This window comes from Chlamydotis macqueenii, chromosome 1 (assembly GCF_036417535.1).
Source record: "Chlamydotis macqueenii isolate bChlMac1 chromosome 1, bChlMac1.mat, whole genome shotgun sequence".
In the NCBI taxonomy this organism is placed as follows: Eukaryota; Metazoa; Chordata; class Aves; order Otidiformes; family Otididae; genus Chlamydotis; species Chlamydotis macqueenii.
The window spans coordinates 76531983-76551990 of NC_141556.1; the positions used below are offsets into that span (position 1 = coordinate 76531983).

The 20008-nt window shown below is 41.6% G+C and overlaps 1 protein-coding gene across 1 annotated transcript in view; it reads right to left on the bottom strand.

Annotated features, from left to right (window-relative positions):
* SCUBE1 (signal peptide, CUB domain and EGF like domain containing 1) overlaps window positions 1–20008 on the bottom strand; it is a 219357-nt gene that overhangs the window by 78716 nt on the left and 120633 nt on the right. The window contains exons 6-7 of the mRNA XM_086740410.1: window positions 19789–19905; window positions 16829–16918 (exon numbers count right to left, since the gene is read on the bottom strand). Coding sequence (XP_086596536.1) covers window positions 16829–16918; window positions 19789–19905 — 207 coding nt within the window. The remainder of the gene's footprint in view (window positions 1–16828; window positions 16919–19788; window positions 19906–20008) is intronic.

Consider the following 20008-nt stretch of genomic DNA (forward strand, 5'->3'; position numbering starts at 1 on the left):
CAGTATCTTATTCAAGCTCAAGATCTCTTTGGAATCTATACATTCATATCACCAATACATATCTGATACATCTGGTATTGCCACTTATACTAAACTAGGAGGAGCTGTGGACTCCCTTGGGGGCAGAGAGGCCTTACAGAGAGAACTGGACAGACTAGAGAGCTAGGAAATCACCAACCATATGAAATTTAACAAGAGCAAGTGCCAGGTTCTGCACCTGAGACAGGGTAATCCTGGCTAAACGTACAAATTGGAGGATGAGAGGCAGGAAAGCAAGCCTTTAGAAAGAGATTTGAGGGTCTGGATTGATGGCAAATTGAATGAGTCAACAGTGTGCCCTGGCAGCCAAAAAGGCCAACCGTGTCCTGAGGTACAGTCATAGCTAGCTGGTCGACGGAGATGACTGACCCACTCTATACTGCACTGCTGTGGCCCCATCTTGAGTATTGTGTGCAGTTTTGGGCACCTCAGTATAAGAAGGACATCAGATTATTAGAGTGTGTCCAGAGGAGGGTGACCAAGATGGCGAAAGGCCTTGAGGGCAAGACTTAGGAGAAGCAGCTGAGGTCACTTGGCTTGTTCAGCTCAGAGAAGAGAAGGCTGCGGGATGACGTCATTGCAGTCTACAACTTCCTTGAGGTGAGCTGCAGAGGCAGGGTGACCAGTGATGGGACATGAGGAAAGGGAATGAGCTGCATCAGGGGAAGTTCAGACTGGACACTGGAAATTTTGTGATATACTGGTCTCCTCATGTAAAATAGATGCATTATTTCCTGTACTCATAAGATCTTTTGAAATTAATGAGCACACATGTTCTATAAATATAAAATATCATGTTTTTATTTCTACTGATAGTGCCAAAATTAAAAGCAAGACTTAACACTTCCTACTCTTTATTTACTTTTTTGCCCTGATAATATTTATTCCTCTGTAAATATAACTTTTTAAAGGGATAAGAGAACTTTATCTTTTCTATCCACTCTTAAATTCCTTTAAATTAGCATAATATACAACAGGATTAATACAAAAAAGCTTATATAACAGACAGGTTGGTGTTTCTGTTTTGTCTTAACCAAAGTCAGTCATTTTGGACTGGTTCTAATTATGTTCTACTTAAAAAATTAATCCCATGAACTCTGGAACATGTGCATATACCTGAACCTATATGCAAAACTCTGCTTTCCCAGTCTCAGTCAACCTGCCAAAACATTTGATGTACTGTTCAGTGGGATAAAAAATTGCTTAAGATAACATAAATACTCAAATTGTTGTCTTAAAAGATAAAATATTTTAATATTTTAAAAACCTAAAGATGGTGTACACGGGTATAAGGAATGAAACAGACAAGTAACAAAGTGATCAATCATATCTTATAAGAAGACCTAAACCAAAGCTTCTTTGGGTGGTAGGCAAGAATGTAATTTCAGAAAGACACAAGCACCCTCTTTGCACTGTAAAGGTGTAATCCTGGCCATCACATAAGAAGGCTGAGCCAGGTGTCAGTCACAAAGAGCCCTCAGGAAAAGATGTTGAATATAACTTGGACTTGTACTATTATTGTCTAAAAGCACAAATGCCATTTTGCAGTCACTGTGTCACTGTGCAGGCCACCGAGATACCAGCCAATGCAGTGTATTTCTACTGTGCTGCTGTATCCTGAGCAAAATACAAGACAGAAGAGTGCTATGTGGATCTCTGCATGAAGGAGTATGATCTTAATTTCATGTTATGCCCAGAATGTATAAAAAGTATAGAAATATTGCACTAGGGATCAGTGTCATGTCCCTTTGTCTGACCAATATGCAGTTCTATCATGAAGAGCCTTTCAGCCACAAGGCATGAAAGCAAAACCAAGCCATCTAGCATCAGGGTGTTTCCTTTGGAGATATGGAAAAGTGATTCTCCAATCTTTTCTGCTATCCAGCATGGCAGTCTGCAGTCAATAGGATGCCTGACAGAAGCCCTATTTGTTTTCCAACTCTATCATGCCTGGAAAGACTGGAGAACAACTGTAAATTTCTGAAAGAGTTGTTTTCAATAATGTGTGTATAAAAATGCAAAGAAATTTTAACAGAAGACCAAAAGTGTCCAGCTGTAGTGAAAACAAAAGAAATCATACACAGCCTCAAGTGAAAATGGAGAGGGCAGTCACTTAAGTCATCACCCGCATTCAAGGAAGTCTTGCAGCGGCTGCTGTCTCCATCATCTGTCTCTTAGGAAAAGCACGAGAAGGACGGCCAATGGCACCTTCTTCCACAGAAAAAGTTGTTCTTGGAAGACATGAAATACAAAAATTCTATATAGCTAATGATTGGCATCTCTTCTGAATCAGAAAGGAAGGTTAGACTGACCTCCTGTCTTAAGGCCTTGCACAGAGGCAAAGGATTTTTTTGCAGCAACAGGTAGGTACTACCTAGATTAGGTTTGGTCACAGATTAGGTTTGGTCACATCTGTACATTTATGACATCAAACTCCAAAGACCGTGAAATCCATACACTGCAAAATGCGCAGTGTGTGCCCTCTTTTCTCACTAATTAACACAAATTAGTAATTAGTAACTGGTTTGAAGGTAATCGCTATTGGAAACACGGAGAGGCACATTTGTGCTGATTCTCAAATTTAAAAGCACACTGAAGTGTTTAGTGTTGTCTGAAGACACAAATCTGGCCAATGTCTGACTTTAAGACAAAAGGGAGAAGAAGTGATAGCAGTCCCCCCAAACAAATAATGTTTTCTAAGTTTGCCAATTTCTGTAAATCATTTAGGTTGACATGGTAAGAAGTAAGTACAGCTGAAAGGAAGACATGAAAGGGGAAAAATGCTTGTTTTCCCTACCTAGTTCCTATGATTGGCCAAATGATATCACTGAGCACAGGGCAAGTTAAAGCAAACTAGCAATTCAACTGCCTTTCCTTTGGAATTAATTTGCAGTTGCCTAAAGCTCACTGGGATCAGCAGAAATAGGATGGTTGGGCTTTGCTCCCAAAATCTGTACATTAGAGAAGCTTATTTTGACCCAACTTTTATGCTAGCCAAAGAACAATTCATGATGGAGTAGTCTGGAGCTGCGAATTTAGAGTAGCTGTCAGGTGCTATCAAGTAGGTCAGAGCCCAAGCAGAGTTATGAGTAATAATACTCACAGTGTAATCGTACCTACTCCTACACTTGGTGTGAATTCTGCACAGGATCTGAACACAGTATCTTATGCTCAGAGTAACTGTCTTAAATTCAGGGCTCAGGCGCATGAACAAGTCAACCCTGATGTAAGTGAAAGCTGAAGGTTGCAAGCAGAATGACAGATTTAGAGCACGCGCTGTTCTAGCCAGTTCAGCTATGAGGTATATGGATTACCTTAGATCATTTTTTCCTAATGAGTGCCTGTGAAGTAATATTGCCTGAAAACTCTGTTCTTTAGCAGATGTGCTGTAACTAAAGCTGTTGTAAATTGCTCTTGTGTCTGAACCAAGAGATAACCTGTTTACCTATCCTAAACACATAAAACCAAGTTGATTTGTCTGTAATTCACAGTGAAACACAAACTGACTCTCCAGGCCATGTCTACAAGACAAGAAAACTTACATATTTGAACAAGTGAAGAAAGATTAAGGATATCTGTGAAAGAAAGCCAAATATCTGTCAATCTGTAAGTATGAATACTGAAAAGCCCTGTTAATGTTCATCACCTTGATAGGTCTCACAAGAGTTGCCATTCTCTCCTCATTTGCTTTATGGCCTGCACTGATTTCCAACAGATTTTACAGGACATCTCACCAGAAATGAAATTGCAGAACAAGGGCTAAACCACGACACAGTCCTAGAGAGAGCACACAGGATGTTGCTGAGTCTTATCTTAAATTTAAACTGGATTTATTTTTTTTTAAGTAAGATTTCAATGGAAACTGGCAGGAATTGGGTGATTCTTTTAAGAAGGAGAAAAGTGCATACTCGTTACTGTTTTCATTTTGAGAAGGTCTAATCTTAAACCATTAATTGCCATCATCTGTAATGATTCTTTGCATCACTGTAGCATTTTGGAGCCCTCATAAGGACCAACACCAGGACTCTGTTGTGCCAGCTACTATTAAGTTACAATTATGAAACAGTGATGATACAAGGGTTTTAGAGCAGTTGTACAGTAGGGTTAGATCCTGCTCAGCTGAGTGGTACTGGCTCCCTCACTTTAAAGAATGTTGAACTCATTAATTTTAATACAAAAAAGTATCTGGAATCAAATTGGCCCATAACTTGTATCTCATCTCCTCTTACACTCGCAAATGCTCTTTGCTCAGTCTGGCTCAAAGGTATCCTGTGCTGATGTCTCATCTGCTTCCTTCAGGTTGGTATCACAGCACAATCTCCACCAAACACAGCTCTTTCTGAACTCCAGGTATACTGGGTTTTTGCATAGTATACTCTTCTTCTTAACATTTGTGTTATACCGGAGAATCTTACAGAAATAATTTTACCCCTAGTGGCATCACTGCTGTATGCAGGTGAACTGTCTGACCATGCCTAACAACAAAGACTATTGAACTGGATAAAAAAACTACTGAAAATCCCACTCAAATTGTGACTAAAAGTACATAAATTCTGAAAGTCTGAAACTTGTAAGATTAAAACTTAACTCAGGACAGGCTTTTTTTTTTTTTTAATCTGTTGATTATACAGATGAGCTTGCCTTTAAGTAAGAGGGAATATGCAGTATGAGTAAGAAAGCAGTGAGACAGAGAACACATGATAGGACTGCTGCTGCCATCCATAAAAAGAATTTTACTGCAGGAGGCAATACACGCGTTATATGGCATAAGATCAGGGTACAAGGAAGGACCCAAAGGACAACAAGCACAAGGAGAAACTAAACACACAACTGAAATATTCGAATTTTCAGTTAAGTGAGCACTTTGTTATTCTCATGCAAATTATGCTCTGTGATGCTGAAAGGATAGAGAAAGAGCATTCAGAAGAGTATAATGAAAGAAACAAATAGCTGTGAACAGATGAAGGAGAGACTGAAAGAGCTTCATATTCAGGGAATGAAAAAGGTAAGACAGAAAGGATAACTTGCAGGATGTGGAATTCTTCACTCCGTTATGCTTGTCTCCTCACTTCCTTGCAATTTCATGATTGGTAGAATTTTATTTGCATGAAAATAGGATGAGAATTCTGCACTGTCACATACGGAATGTGTGAAGAAATGTCTAGGTGAATCTTGCACTGAATCATGGATCCTACAGCTCTCATCTCAGAAAAGTCTGATTCCTCTTCAGGGAACAGTGCATATCTAGGGAACATCACTTGATAGATTGGATCAGGTGTTTTATAAGCACCGGATGAGTTCAGTCCGATCCTTTAAAAATAGCACTATTAGTTGTGATTGTGGTGCTTTTAGATGAGAAGCTGCATTTAAGAAAAACTGGAATACACTGAACATTGCTAAGGAGCGTTACTGCCTGACCTTGGACAAATCCTTTCATTTAAAATGGAAAAGGAAAACAATGGAAAGTATTGGTAGGAATTCTGGATAAGGTCAGAGTCTTTATCATCAGCAAAGAAATGAAGAAAAGGGATTTTTACAGGAAATAGCACACCATTCACAAACTCAATGAATAAAAGTGACGATAACTCAAGATGAAAGGATCTGCCCTTGGGGGAGAGAGAATGCATGAATGACCTCAGGGATTCCTTCCCCCTGTTTTCTATGATTTCATACAGCAAAGTAGAACTGACAGAGTTAAAGCAAGGTCTTGGTTTCACAGTGACTTACTGAGTTAGAAATCCTTCTGGCAACACGTCTGTTAATAATATGTTTTAAATGCTTTATTGATTAAAGCACAAAAAGATTGTGAGGCATACAGAGCAGCACACTTGGCTTTCTGACACCGAGCATTTCTAAGACAGATAAAAGCCATTCAGAGAAATAAAGACATATTTTAAGTAATTTGAAAGAGTCCTAGGAGGCAGTACAACAAAGCCAGGAACTGAAGTACATCCTGAAAAGGTGCTCTTGGCTTAAAGTGACCCTTGGTAGGCTGTAACAATGATAGAAGTTAATTGCTTTGGAAGAACACTTGAAAACAAACACTAACTTGTTCATCTCAATGGACATGTCCATCTACAGCCAGGGCTTTGGGTATCTAGACCATGGGGTGTGCTTTGAGAAGCCTGGGCTGCTAGGGATGGATGGCATGCACCTAACTGAGAAGGGGAAGAGTGTGCTTGGATGAAGACTTGCCAGACTCATCTGGAGGGCTTTAAGCTAGTGTTGGTGGGGGAGGGGGAGCACAGTTCAGCCCACTGCTGTCAGCATGGCACCAGTGCCAGCACCAAGGGTCCAGAAGCTGAGGAAGGATCTTGGGTATGTGCAAATGAACCTAAACTGCAGTCCAAAAGAATTCTTGTCGCTCCAGCCAGCAAGTCGGCTTTGTCGGGGGCTCAGCTGAAGTGTCTCTATACCAATGCACGCAGCATGGGAAATAAACAGGAAGAGCTGGAGATGCTTGCACACGAGCAGGGCTATTGACCTTGTTGGCATCACGGAGACATGGTGGGACGACTCATACAACTGGAGCGTCAACATGGAGGGGTATAGGCTTTTTAGAAAGGACAGAAAGGGGAAACGAGGAGGGGGTGTCACTCTCTATGTCAGCAACCGGCTGGAGTGTGTGGAGCTCCGCCTGGGGATGGAGGAGGAGCTAACAGAGAGCTTATGGGTCAAGATTAGAGGATGGGGACGGACAGGGGACGTTATGGTGGGGGTCTGTTACAGGCCGCCTGGCCAGGAGGACAGAGCAGACGAGGCACTCTATAGCCAGATAGGAGCAGCCTCACGGTCACAGGCCCTGGTCCTCATGGGGGACTTCAACCACCCTGACATCTGTTGGAGAGACAACACGGCAGGGCACAGGCAGTCCAGGAGGTTCCTGGAATGCGTGGATGACAACTTCTTCCTGCAGGCGATAGAGGAGCCAACAAGGAGGGGTGCCATGCTCCACCTTGTGCTCACCAACAGGGAGGGACTGGTGGGGAATGTGAAACTAAAGGACAGCCTTGGCTGCACTGACCATGACACGGTGGAGTTCAAGATCCATGGGGCAGCGAGGAAACTACACGGCAAGCTCTCAGCCCTAGACTTCAGGAGGGCGGTCTTCAGCCTCTTCAGGGACCTGATGGGCCAAGTGCCATGGGAGGCGGCCCTGGAAGGAAGAGGGGCCCAGGAAAGTTGGTCCACATTCAAGAAGCACCTCCTCCAAGCTCAGCAGAGGTGCATCCCGATGAAAAACAAGTCGGGCAAAAAGGCCAGGAGGCCGGCGTGGATGAGCAAGGAGCTCCTGGACCAACTGAAAGTGAAGAGGAAAGCCTATAGAGGGTGGAAGTGGAGACAGGTAGCATGGGAGGACTACAAAGAGGCTGTGCGAGTAGCCAGGGATCGGGTGAGGAAGGCTAAAGCCCTGACAGAATTGAATCTGGCCAGGGATATAAAAAGCAACAAGAAAAGCTTCTATAGGTATGCAGGGGACAAAAGAAAGTCCAAGGAGAATGTAGGCCCCCTCCAGAAGGGAACTGGTGTCCTGGTTACCCAGGACATGGAGAAGGCTGAGGTACTCAATGACTTTTTTGCCTCAGTCTTCACCAATCAGGGCTCTTGTCTCACCACCCAAGCTGTGGAAGGCACAAGCAGGGACTGCGAGGATGAAGAACCGCCCACTGTACGCGAAGAGCAGGTTTGGGAACATCAGAGGAACTTGAAGGTGCACAAGTCCATGGGACCTGATGGACCATCCGTGGGTCCTGAGGGAATTGGCGGATGAAGTTGCCAAGCCACTGGCCATCATATTTGAGAAATCGTGGCGGTCTGGTGAGGTCCTCGATGACTGGAAGAGAGGGAACATAACCCCAATTTTTAAAAAGGGGAACAAGGACGATCCGGGCAACTACAGGCCGGTCAGCCTCACCTCTGTGCCTGGCAAGGTCATGGTGCAGATTCTCCTGGAAACCATGCTAAGGCACATGGAGAGCAAGGAGGTGGTTGGTGACAGCCAACATGGCTTCACCAAGGGCAGATCGTGCCTGACCAACTTGGTGGCTTTCTATGACAGGGTGACAGCATTGGTGGACAAGGGATGAGCAATGGATATCATCTACCTGGACTTGTGCAAAGCTTTTGACACTGTCCCGCACGACATCCTTCTCTCTAAACTAGAGAGGCATGGGTTTGATGGACGGACCATTCAGTGGATAAGGAGTTGGCTGGATGGCCGAACTCAGAGAGTGGTGGTCAAGGGCTCGATAACCAAATGGAGACCGCTGATGAGTGGCATCCCTCAGGGGTCTGTCTTGGGACCGGCCCTGTTCAACATCTTTGTCGGCGACATGGACAGTGGGATAGAGTGCACCCTCAGCAAGTTCACCAATGACACCAAGCTGTGTGGTGCCGTCGACACGCTGGAAGGGAGGGATGCCATCCAGAAGGACCTTGACAGGCTGGAGAGGTGGGCCCGTGCCAACCTCATGAAGTTCAACCAGGCCAAGTGCAAGGTCCTGCACCTGGGTCATGGCAATCCCAGGCACAAATACAGGCTGGGCAGGGAATGGATTGAGAGCAGCCATGAGGAGAAGGACTTGGGAGTGCTGGTGGACAAGAAGCTCAACATGAGCCAGCAATGCACTCTTGCGGCCCAGAAGGCCAACCGCATCCTGGGCTGCATCAACAGGAGAGTGGCCAGCAGGTCGAGGGAGGTGATTCTCCCCCTCTACTCTGCCCTGGTGAGACCCCACCTGGAGTACTGTGTCCAGTTCTGGAGCCCCGAACATAAGAAGGACATGGACCAGTTGGAGAAGGTCCAGAGGAGGGCCATGAAGATGATAAGAGGGCTGGAGCACCTTTCCTACGAGGACAGGCTGAGAGAGTTGGGACTGTTCAGCCTGGAGAAGAGGAGGCTCCAGGGAGACCTGATAGCGGTCTTCCAGTACCTAAAGGGGGCCTACAAGAAAGATGGGGAGAGGCTGTTCAGTAGGGCCTGTTGTGATGGGATGAGGGGTAATGGTTTTAAAACAGAAGGAGGTAGATTTAGATTGGATATTAGGAAAAAAATTTTCACAATGAGGATTGTAGAACAGTGGAACAGGTTGCTCAGAGAGGTGGTGGAAGCCCCATCCCTGGAAACATTCAAGGCCAGGCTGGGTGAGGCTCTGCGCAACCTGATCTAGTCGGGGATGTCCCTGCTCCTTGCAGGGAGTTTGGACTAGATGACCTTTGAAGGTCGCTTCCAACTCTAACCATTCTATGATTCTATGATCTCTCTGCTCTTCGAGACAGAAAACCACGAGTAGGATCACCTGGAAACTCCCACTCTAATTTGAAAGAGAACCAAAAATGCAGACTGCAGAATCCATTTTTAATTCAATTGGAATAAAACGACCTAAGACTTTTGGAAATTTTCTAATGGAAAAACCATAGCTCATAACACTCTTTATTGCAATGGCTTGATAGTTGGAGCATTACATGCTATGTTATAAACTCAGGTCTCATTTTCTATTCTTCTATGTTATTGAAACTGAAGAATCTCAAGCCCTTATCAGGCTATCAGTTATCAGTACTGGCTCCAAGGGTAGAGCACCTTCATGAGGCAATAATGAGCTGGTCTGACTTTACAGCCCAACATTTCCCTTGAATGTGGTTGGCAAATCACCATGAAAGGGTCAGTAAAATTTCCTCACAGTTCAAATGAATGTTTTAACCAGACTACTGTGTACATTCTGTCTCCTTATTTCTGATGATTATTTTAGGCAAAAAAAATTGTGAAAACCAGTCTTCCCACAAAACTTACTTTCAAGAAAAAAGAAAGGCTTTTGCCAGAAAACTCTCATCAGATTAAAGGATTTTTTAGGTAAAGAATGCATGGCTTCAGTAAGTTCTACAGCTGCTTCCTGAGTTGCAAAGGGGCTAAATATGGCTCCACTACAGAGTTCCAAAATCCAGAAAATGGTGGATTTCCACATGAACAATAATTGTGTTTTATACAGTAACTCAAGACAGAGGTTTGACTTTGGAGAAGTTATTCACAGCAAACGTACAGAGGAGAGATCTTTGGATGACTGAAAGAATTACAAAGGAAGGTTTCCATATGGATATGATGTCATTTTACACATGGCAGGAGAAAAACACTTTAATTATGAGACTCTGGTAATTCTAGTTAACTTTATGAATTCTATTTTCCTATAATCAAAAAGAGATGTGTATCTCTACTGAAAAGAAAACAGTGGTTCAAAGAGATTAAGAAATTTCGAACAAACAAACCACCAAACTGGAGGCAACAGATTGGGTCAGGTAGGCACAATGTTCACAAGAACAATTACTTTATGATTGAAAAAAAAAAAAAAAGCCATAACACCCCCCTGCTATTCTACCAAGCTTATGGTCTTCCGTAGAAAAGACTATAAACCTCAAATTTGCCATATGTCATAGGGAGAATCAGAAGTAAAAAGATGACTGCACACTAGAGAAGTTAGAAGGTTTTTATCTGTTATTCACACGCATGTTCATACAGTATATAGATCCTTGCAAGTTAAGACCTGAGACTTTTTAGCCTTAATACCACACAGACCCATACCACCACTTCTTCTCAGTTCTGGAATCCCAAGAATGGCCAGCTGGACTAACTGAAAGAAGGGGAGAAAGGTGGCTGACCATATGAATGTGCATACAGACAATGCATCTCAAGTAAGTGACCTTGCTTTCTCCTCCCATTATTATCAATATGAAGTTCACACACTGGGTACGTGCCTCTGTAGTCCCTATTTTATGCAAGCTACCTGAAGGAGGATCTTGATTCATCAGAAACAGGGAATATAGAGGACTGCTCTGCTAAAAGCTGTGTAATGCCCAGAAGGCTCTATGCAGGGTAACTGCAGAAGCAGGGATGATGCTTCAGATGGTCTTTCTGCCTTGAACTCCTGGAGAGTACGTTCAGCTCACATCAGATGGTTCTACCTCTGCTCATTAATATATAGGCCTGACACCATCTGCTATCTGCAGTGATAACCTGGGCTGGAAATAGTTATAACTAGGTACCTTCCTGCCACTGAGGCAATCAGGTGAGGGGTGGTCCTAAAGAATCTGCTCCCAGACAAATACAAGCCAAAGCATGCTTAATGTCTACAGTGAATAGGGTAGCCTAATCCTTAGATAATTGTGGTTAAGGAAAAAATACCACATGGCCAATTATTAAGCTCAGATGATTCAAGATACATAAAGTTTGGTACCACTTTAGGTTCAAAATGGGTAAGAAGGATTAGCTATAAATTAGTAAATCTCTCTGACTGATAAATTTGATGTAACAGATGATAAAATGTTTGCCTTTGCTGCAAATGCAGTAAGTCACGACCATAAGCTCAAGTTTGTTTTTTTTTTCAATATAATCTCAGCAACTCATTAAAATTCATTGTAGGTACTGGGCTAAAAGTCTCCTGAAATCAAAATAGCTTTGGCTAGGACAGGATAAACACAGCTATCTTGGCTGAGGTTTGTAGGTACCTTCAGAAAGCACAAGACTGGATGAAAGAGCTGACCATCATACAGAGAAATAAGTACTGGCTTGTCATGAAAGTGGACCAAGCACGACCTGCACTAGTGATCTACTAGTTTGAACTGTCTCTGGCTGTCTGCTGCAATGTCTGAGATCCATGGAGTTGAAGTGATCGTGTATCCTAAGCCCACATTAAGGCAAAAAAAAAAAGAGATTATTCTATGATTCTGTCCCATATAACATAGAATCATAGAATAGCTTGGGTTGGAAAGGACCTTTAAAGGTCATCTAGTCCAACCCCCCTGCAAGGAGCAGGGACATCCTCAACCAGATCAGGTTGCTCAGAGCCTCATCCAACCTGGCCTTGAATGTTTCCAGGGATGGGGCATCTACCACCTCTCTGGGCAACCTGCTCCAGTGCTCCACCACCTTCATTGTAAGAAGTTTCTTCCTTGTCTCTAGTCTAAATCTACCTCCTTCTATTTTAAAACTATTACCCCTTGCCCTACCAGTGGCAGTGATGTTCTCTGTCATAAGCTAACCCATGGGAGAAATGCCCAAACCGCAATTTCCACAGCTCACATCTCTAATAATTGCTGCAGAGAGGAAATGGTCTTAGTGGACTGCACACTTGGCTCTCCAGGCAGGTAGCTGGGGGCTCATTTGTGATGGGTGCGCTTGACCCCTGATAGGGTCCTCCTTACCCTTTGCGTCTCTGGGCTCTCTGTGAATCATGCTAACTTGAGTGTAACTCAATTTTCCTCTGTATTATTTTTCCGTGCAATAATTAATAGAGCGAACCTTGCCATTTAACTTCATTAAGTTGCACTTCTACAACATCATATTAAACCCACTTTGGCTATTATCTTTAAAAGTCATTCTTTACGTGATCTAAATCACCCATTCGTGACAAATTGGCGTAGTTGGCAGGATCCTAAAGTAGGATTCACAATATCATTATAAATGGCTGGAAGGCTACTAAAAATGGAAGAGGAGTCATGTGCAGAAGCCAAACAATTCTTGCCATAACAAGGGAAAATACAGAATTAGTGAAAATACTACCTTAATTGCCAGTTATGTGCCACGAATATAGACAGACCAAAGCCTGGCCTGTAAGCCACTCTTAGGAAATCAGGGATGGAATGTAATAAAATAACCCAGCCTGGCAAAGCTGGTCCTTGTTGGTGTGATTTTCCAAATGACTTGAAGTGCTTCCTACACTACAGAAACAATCTAAGCAGAGGTAAATTTTAGCATTAACAAAGTCCAGGAGAGTTTCAATGCACTTTACAGTTTATACAAATACTTAAATTGACAGTAAAATAATTTGTAGGGATCTTGGGAACCAGGTTCAAGGGAAGGGAAGAGAATTACATTTCTCTAAGGTGGGCTGCAAATAGCCTTATTGATAACCCAAGAAGTTACCATCCTATGGCAAAACCTTAAGCTGTCCTGACATACAATGAATTGAACATGTCTGGTGAAGGAGTGAATTTCAGTGTAGAGTTCAGGTTTCTGAAGACACTTGTAGCGATGATATTACTGCCATTTGCACCATTATTGTGGCCTAAATATGCAAGCTTAATTAATCCTGGCCTTAAACATGCACAGGAAATTACTGCCTTAACTTCAAGATGGGCTCAGTGTCCTGTTGCTCTTTGCTATACTGAAAAGAACTTTGTAAAACTCTCTTCTTGAGACAAGAAGGAATCAACTTGTTATCTTCTAAAACTAGAGGAAGAATATTTTATCGCCAGAGTGAGTTCTTACAATAGTGATCTTCAGAAAGAATGGAAAAGGTGAATTGAAGGCGAGGGAGAGGAATGTAGCCTTTGCAGTTGTTCTTAAGTCACTTGGGTTAAAGTTCAAATGAATCTGATCCATTTGACTACCAAAGAGTAGAGGGAGGGAAATAAACCATGCTGAGAAACAGGTCAGGCCTACTTCTTAAAAAAATGTTAATCAGAGGATAAGATCCAAGAAACACTCTGGATAGAACATCACGGTTGAGTCACTAAAGCACCTTAAGGATTCATGCAGTCTAGTAAGGCCTCTGATGATGACAATGTAGCAAGTGACTGCATTTTTAAAGACAATATAAAAATATATCATAAAATTTCTTGGTTGTAAGAGTTGATGTAAAGAGTAGCCAGTGCACTTCTGCAGCATCAATGTGCACTTTCCTTCCTAATCTACAGAACGTACATGGCTCAACATCCAGTTTAGAGCACCCACCACAGAACTCTGGCAGATGACAGAACCTCCCCAGAAACCCCCTGGAGTACAAGTAAGGCTGCACCCCTTTCCACTCTACAATGGCAATGACCCAGGGGGAAGTGAAGAAAATGTAAATGAGCAGTATAAACAGCAATATAGTGCAACTTTCACTCATCAGAGAAAAGTAATTCAGTGCCATCTCTTTAATGAGAGCGCTCTTTCCTCTGAATCAAAGTTTTTTTTTTTTCTCCGAACAGAGGAGATAATAGACAGCTGGAAGCCCTTGAGGTCTTTCAAAACATTATGAAAAAAGTTGGATAAAAATTTCTAGGAATCACTGGATGGCTGTAAAGGAAGGTTTCTTGTAGATCATAAGAGAAGATGAGTTTATTGTCTGCTCCACAAGATGTAGATAAAAATGCAGGAAGGAAGTGTATTTATCTACTTTTCTCTATTTAAGATTTAGCCACTAGTCACAGGACCACATCATGACTAGGACAGAGGCCCCTGTAAGAGTCAGTCAGAGCTACAGAGGCAGCCAGTCTTGCTGTAGCAAAATGAGTGGCATAGGCAGTCCCGTCTGACAGCAGTCCTATTCTCCTAAAGTAATCTCATGCAAGCTTAGCTGTGGCTGATATTAAGCCTTATAAAGATCACAGTAATTTTAATACCATGCAGCAGATGACAGGGGACTAGAAATTATCGTCTCAGGGCTTGCAATTGAAAGCATCTTTCATCAGACCGCTAAAATTACATAAAGTCTTCTACTTTTCCTACTCTCCAAAAACTGCCTGCAGGAGGGTCAAAAATCACAGTCCATTTACAAAAACTGGTAACAAAGCTTCCTGAGGAGCCTTCCAGTACTTTCTAAAACAGCTGTTCAGAAAGCAGCTGAAGACACATAGTATTTCATGGAAATGCCAGTACACTTTTGAAGTGTAGTAAGATGCCATTAAAAAAAATAAATTGTGTATTTTCTGAGCATCAGAAATCAGTAGAAACAAACAAGTAGAAAAATCCCTAAGTAATAAGCCACCCACTCAGATGTCACTTACTAATTAAATTTATTTTCAGATCTGGTTAATGTTTTTCTAAGGAACCCATTGTGCAAACACAACATGCCCAGAAACTCTCAGCTCTTGGCCAGTACCTGCTAATTCAGGAGGTACTGAAGAATTAAACAATGCATTTTGCAAACTGGATTTTTAACTATCTCCCTAAACCTATTTCTAGAGTTTATGTTCAGCTTGGAACTTGCAGAACTAGTGTAACTAAGAAGCTTGTTGCTAATTGTAACTTTTAAATCCTATTTGCCTGGACTCTTGTAAGCAGTGTGAGCTTATTTTCAGGTGGGATAATTACTTTTACCGGAGGGTGAGGCAGCAACATGGTGCACTGTGTTGTTCAGTCCTGCTAAACCATATTGTTACATACTGTTAGTGGCTGGGCAAACTCACCATTTACACCTAGAGGACTGGATTTTCCAGGGGTCTAGAGGCCCTTTCCAAATTTTTTTTTTTCCTGACTTCCTGTAAGACTATAATTGAAATCATAGCTAAAAGTGTTCATAGCACCTTTGGAAAGCAAGATGAGCTGTCTCATAGCTTTTGTTAGCTTAAATTAATTTAAACAAATCATAGATAACATAAAAATAAAGGAACATATGCCCAAGTTTTCACAGAAGGGAAAATATTATACCTCGGTATTATAATCTAATACCATTTCAGAGTTATAACACCATGCCATTTCCTACACAGTGGCTGTATGCTGGCCTACGGTTAAGCAGACGTTTTGTCACGGGTGATGAGATACCAGTGATATGGAAACTTTATATAAGTAGTCACCTACTGCAACTATTAGCCCAGCAATCAACCAAATACTCAAAATGAGGCTTCTGATCTCCTAGAGATAGTCCTTCCAGATAAGTGTGGACGCTTACAGTCAGACTGAGTTTGCCAAGGGCTAGCAGGACAGCATCTGCAATGGACTTAATGGTTTTAAGAAATGAAATAGCAACCAGGAGGGAAGAGAGTAGAATCTCATCCTGCCAGAATCTCTTCTGTGGGTGAAGAAACCTTGTTTTGCAAGTGGGTCATTGGGTGCATCTCACCAATGCTCACTATGCTTAAAACCTAGTGGAAATAATTATATGTGGTGAGTAGGGCATCAGAAGGGAAAATACAGAGTAATAAACCACCTGAAAACCTCAAACCGCTGGCATCATTCAGCAGTTTGTGCTACACTGTGCTCTTTGTCACATGAAAAGTCTGGCAAAAGTCCAGCCACCCTACCCCTTCGGCTCCCAAAAGGTCCTTCTCACGAACAGCCATAAATGTAGCATGAAGAAGACAAGCACAAGGGTGCACAACAGGTTAACTGAGAGCAGAAGCTAAAGCACTATCTTCATTGTTCAATGCAATTCCTCATCCCTTCCACTCTCCGGCTCCAACAACACAGAGAAACAAGCCATGCTTCAGTCTTGAAAGAGGAACATAAGGAAGCTCACTAGTCACTAGGGAAAGATCTTTCAGTGGTTACTAACATAGCTGCAGAAAGGAAAGAAATGAATTTCCAGTCATAATATTTACACTTCAGTCAAAAGTACTGCAAATTGTAAGTAGGCAAATACAGTTGCTCATTTAACACCACATATGTAATAGAACGTTGGTTTGTATCATCATCATCATCATCATCCACTTTTAAGTCAATAGGCAGATCTGCAACATGAGATTTTTCAGGAATCCTACAGCAACACATACACACAAACACACAAATCACATGTAAGAAGTAGCTTGCATAAGGTAAGTAAGGTTAATGGCAAAAGCTTCTTTCTATGCAGAAGAAATTGAACATTAAAGCTGCAGCATTAGGGGAAAAAAAAGTTTAAAAACAAGAAATGAAGTTGTACAACAGATGAGAACTTAACAAAACTGGTGAGCTTTCCACACAGACGAACTGAGATTAAAAAAAACAACAAACCAAACCAAAACCAAAGGGACCAAATAAGACCAAAAGAGAACCTCCCCCCACACACATACAGACAAAAGTGAGAGCACAACAAAGGAAGTGGAAGAAAAGTGTTACCCATAAGTAGCCGCCGTTTCACCCGCTTGTCCACATCAGCTACTGACGTGGCATTGTACTCAGAACTCTCAATTGCAGCCTCATCCTTCTCTAAAACACAAGTAAGGGACAAACATGGAGCAGTTGGTTAATCACAAGCCCAATTTTCCACTGCCTAAGACAGTTTCTTGGCATGGCACAGCCAAAGCCAAGAAGCAAGGCATGAAAGCACTAATCCCCGTTAGAGAGTTAATTCCCTTCGAGATCCCAGGAAAAAATTAAAGGATGTTTGGGGAAAGGAGAAAGAAAGAGGGGGGAAAAGGAAGAATGGTCAACTATGAGGTAATTAACCACATACAGGAAGCTGGATTCCTACTGGAGAACAAGACAGCTAACATGAGTGCCCCAGAGAAGTGTTAATGATGAAAATTAAAATTCAAGTATGCTAGTTAAACAAACTACCAAAGACAAACTGTAAAGTGATTCAGGCTAATGGTGGCACCAGGATCTGACGGTGTCAGGCAGAAGACTGAGACAGAGAGAGAGCTAGAAGAGTCCGGTGATGGATGGGCACAGATGCACCATAGTCTCGTACACATTGACACATTGTGAGGAGGAACCAAACAAAAGCATGCAAATTAAACAAAACCAACAAAAATAAACAAACAACAAACCAAACAACAAACCAAACAAACACAAAAAAAGATCAATTTGGGCAGTGCTGGTTGCCTGCTTGTCTATGAAACACTACTAGCTAAACATTCAATGCTAGGAAAGATGTTGCAAAAACAGGGTTTAGTAATTTTATAAGCATGCATTAAGCAAGACGATGTCAGCAAAGGTAATTTTACAAGGCAGTTTCCGATATCCTACATGTAAGAGCTTCATACAGCATAATGAGGACTTTAGTTTGGTTATGCGTCATTAGATATACACAGAAACAGTCACAAGTGTGGGAAGAGATGATCAGTAAGTGAAATAAAAATAAAGATTTCTGATACAGGAGAGCAATGGAGAAGCAGCAGCTGGGTAAATAAAATGATTTACACAGAGAGGGAAACGCTTATTAGGAAAACAAAAACCAAAATGCAAGTGGGGACTTTCACATGCAGCAAACACAGAAAAAATAAAATAAAAGGATAAGTCAAGCAAACGGAGACAAAATATGTTAGACAAAGGGTCAACAAGTATTTATCTGGCATTGCAGAAGTTTGCATTCTTGCAGTGATGCCTGGAATATATACACCACTGAAGACAGCAAACACTGGAATCACTGAAGTGAGGAGGAGGAGGAGGCTGGCAGGTTTTATATGTGGCAACACTACATGGTTGAGTGGTAACAAGAAGTTGTTTTGTTTTGTTTTGAACAAGTTCTAGATGGGATCAGGCTGCAATAGAGGCTTTTGTTTGAGTTTTTTTTATTTATTTTGCTCTGTAAATAATTAATGAACGTCAGTTATCAGACAAGACAGGCAATCAGGAACCATCACCAGAAAGCAGGAATAAAAATGTAAAAAAATAAATTAAAAAACGTAAAAGTATTCTAAGAGAAAGAACTACTCAGAGGGAAGAAAATCAGCACAGGCAGTAATATATGACTTACATCACAAGACCAAGGAATATAACATGGAGTCGTATGTATTACATTACAAAAATTGAAAAAAAAAGTGAAAAACAAGTGCAGTGTATACAGCTTTTAAAATTGTTTTTACATGCTGGAGAAAATAAAACATCAATCCAAGGATATTAGCAAATGCTAAGAAACACAAAATCAATTATCCATTCAATAAAACCTGCTCTCAAGGCTCTCGCTCTTGCAAATTCTCTGCATCTGGAACTGCCACAGGCTTCGGGGAGGGTTATTTAAACAGAGGGACTGTGCGACGGAGCCCTCTGTGTTAATCAAAAGTACTAGCTGAGAGATCTTGTAAGCTGAGACATAGCTTGTGTATACAGCGAGGCAGAGTCCAGCGCTGAACCGTGTTCAGCTCGACCTCTGCCAACATAACGCCCACCCAACCACATAATCTGTGCAATCAAACCCAGCAGAAGGGAGTGAAGCTCTGGGCGGCCACTGAGTTTTATGCCATGGATCTGACCGAGGGATCACTAAAGATAACTGACAGATTTCCATGGGTTTCATGTGCTTTGTCTTGCAGTACTGATAAAGGACAGAAAAGATGATAAATGCGCATCCATGCTTTTTTCACCTCTGGAAATTACTAGGAATTTGAAATTAAACAAGCAAAAAAAGTCAACATGACCACAGTGCTAATGAAAACCATGATGGATTTTAGGTTCTGATTTGTGAAAAAGAATTTCCAAATTTTAACTTGCAATATGCAAAAATATCCTTTTTTATTAAAAAAAAAGAGTGGAAAGAAATAGTGTTAAGCAAATAATATATTCTATAATCATGATGTTTGCACAGCATCTTTCAAGATGCTCCATCTCTTAAACGGCTTTTTCCTACTGATAATCTGAGTGAAAGCTTATTCACTACAAGTGCTGTAATTTTTAGAATCATAAAACATACAGCAGGGAAGAAAGTACATCATGATAATTAATTTTCCCCAATAACAGCTTAGAAAAGAGGATAATTTTCCTCGTCCTGCTTATGCAAGGAATTCTTGGTTTATGAAAGTGAACAGAAGAGCTGAACTTTCATTCATAATTATGAACGTTATACACTTTTTAACTTCAAAAATTATTAGTGTTATGAAAAGAAATAAAAGTTACAAAGGAGTAAAAAAGGGATACTTTATTAACAAACATTTTGACAAAACATGTACAAACACTTCTTTCTCTGTATAGTGTGACCTTAGCTACTACGACCAGGAACTGCTGTTACACATTTCTCTCAGCAATGGTGCTAAACCCCTGTGAGATACAACACGCACGCGCACAAACACACACACATATGTGCACACAGATATTCTATGAGGACTATGAAATAAAATGAGCTGCAGAGAAGTACTTACCAATGCAGGTTCGTCCATCTGAATGTAGGGCATACTTCTGATGACAACCACACACAGGACCAGTATCTGTGTCATCACAGGTGTGTTGGCAGCCTCCATTCCCATAGTTACAGGTTACTAGTTAAGCCCCAAATGAATGTGTATATATGTATATATAAATAAAATGACAATGAAACCAATTAGTCTTGAGGGCCTTGCAGAATACAGAAGAGCAGTAACA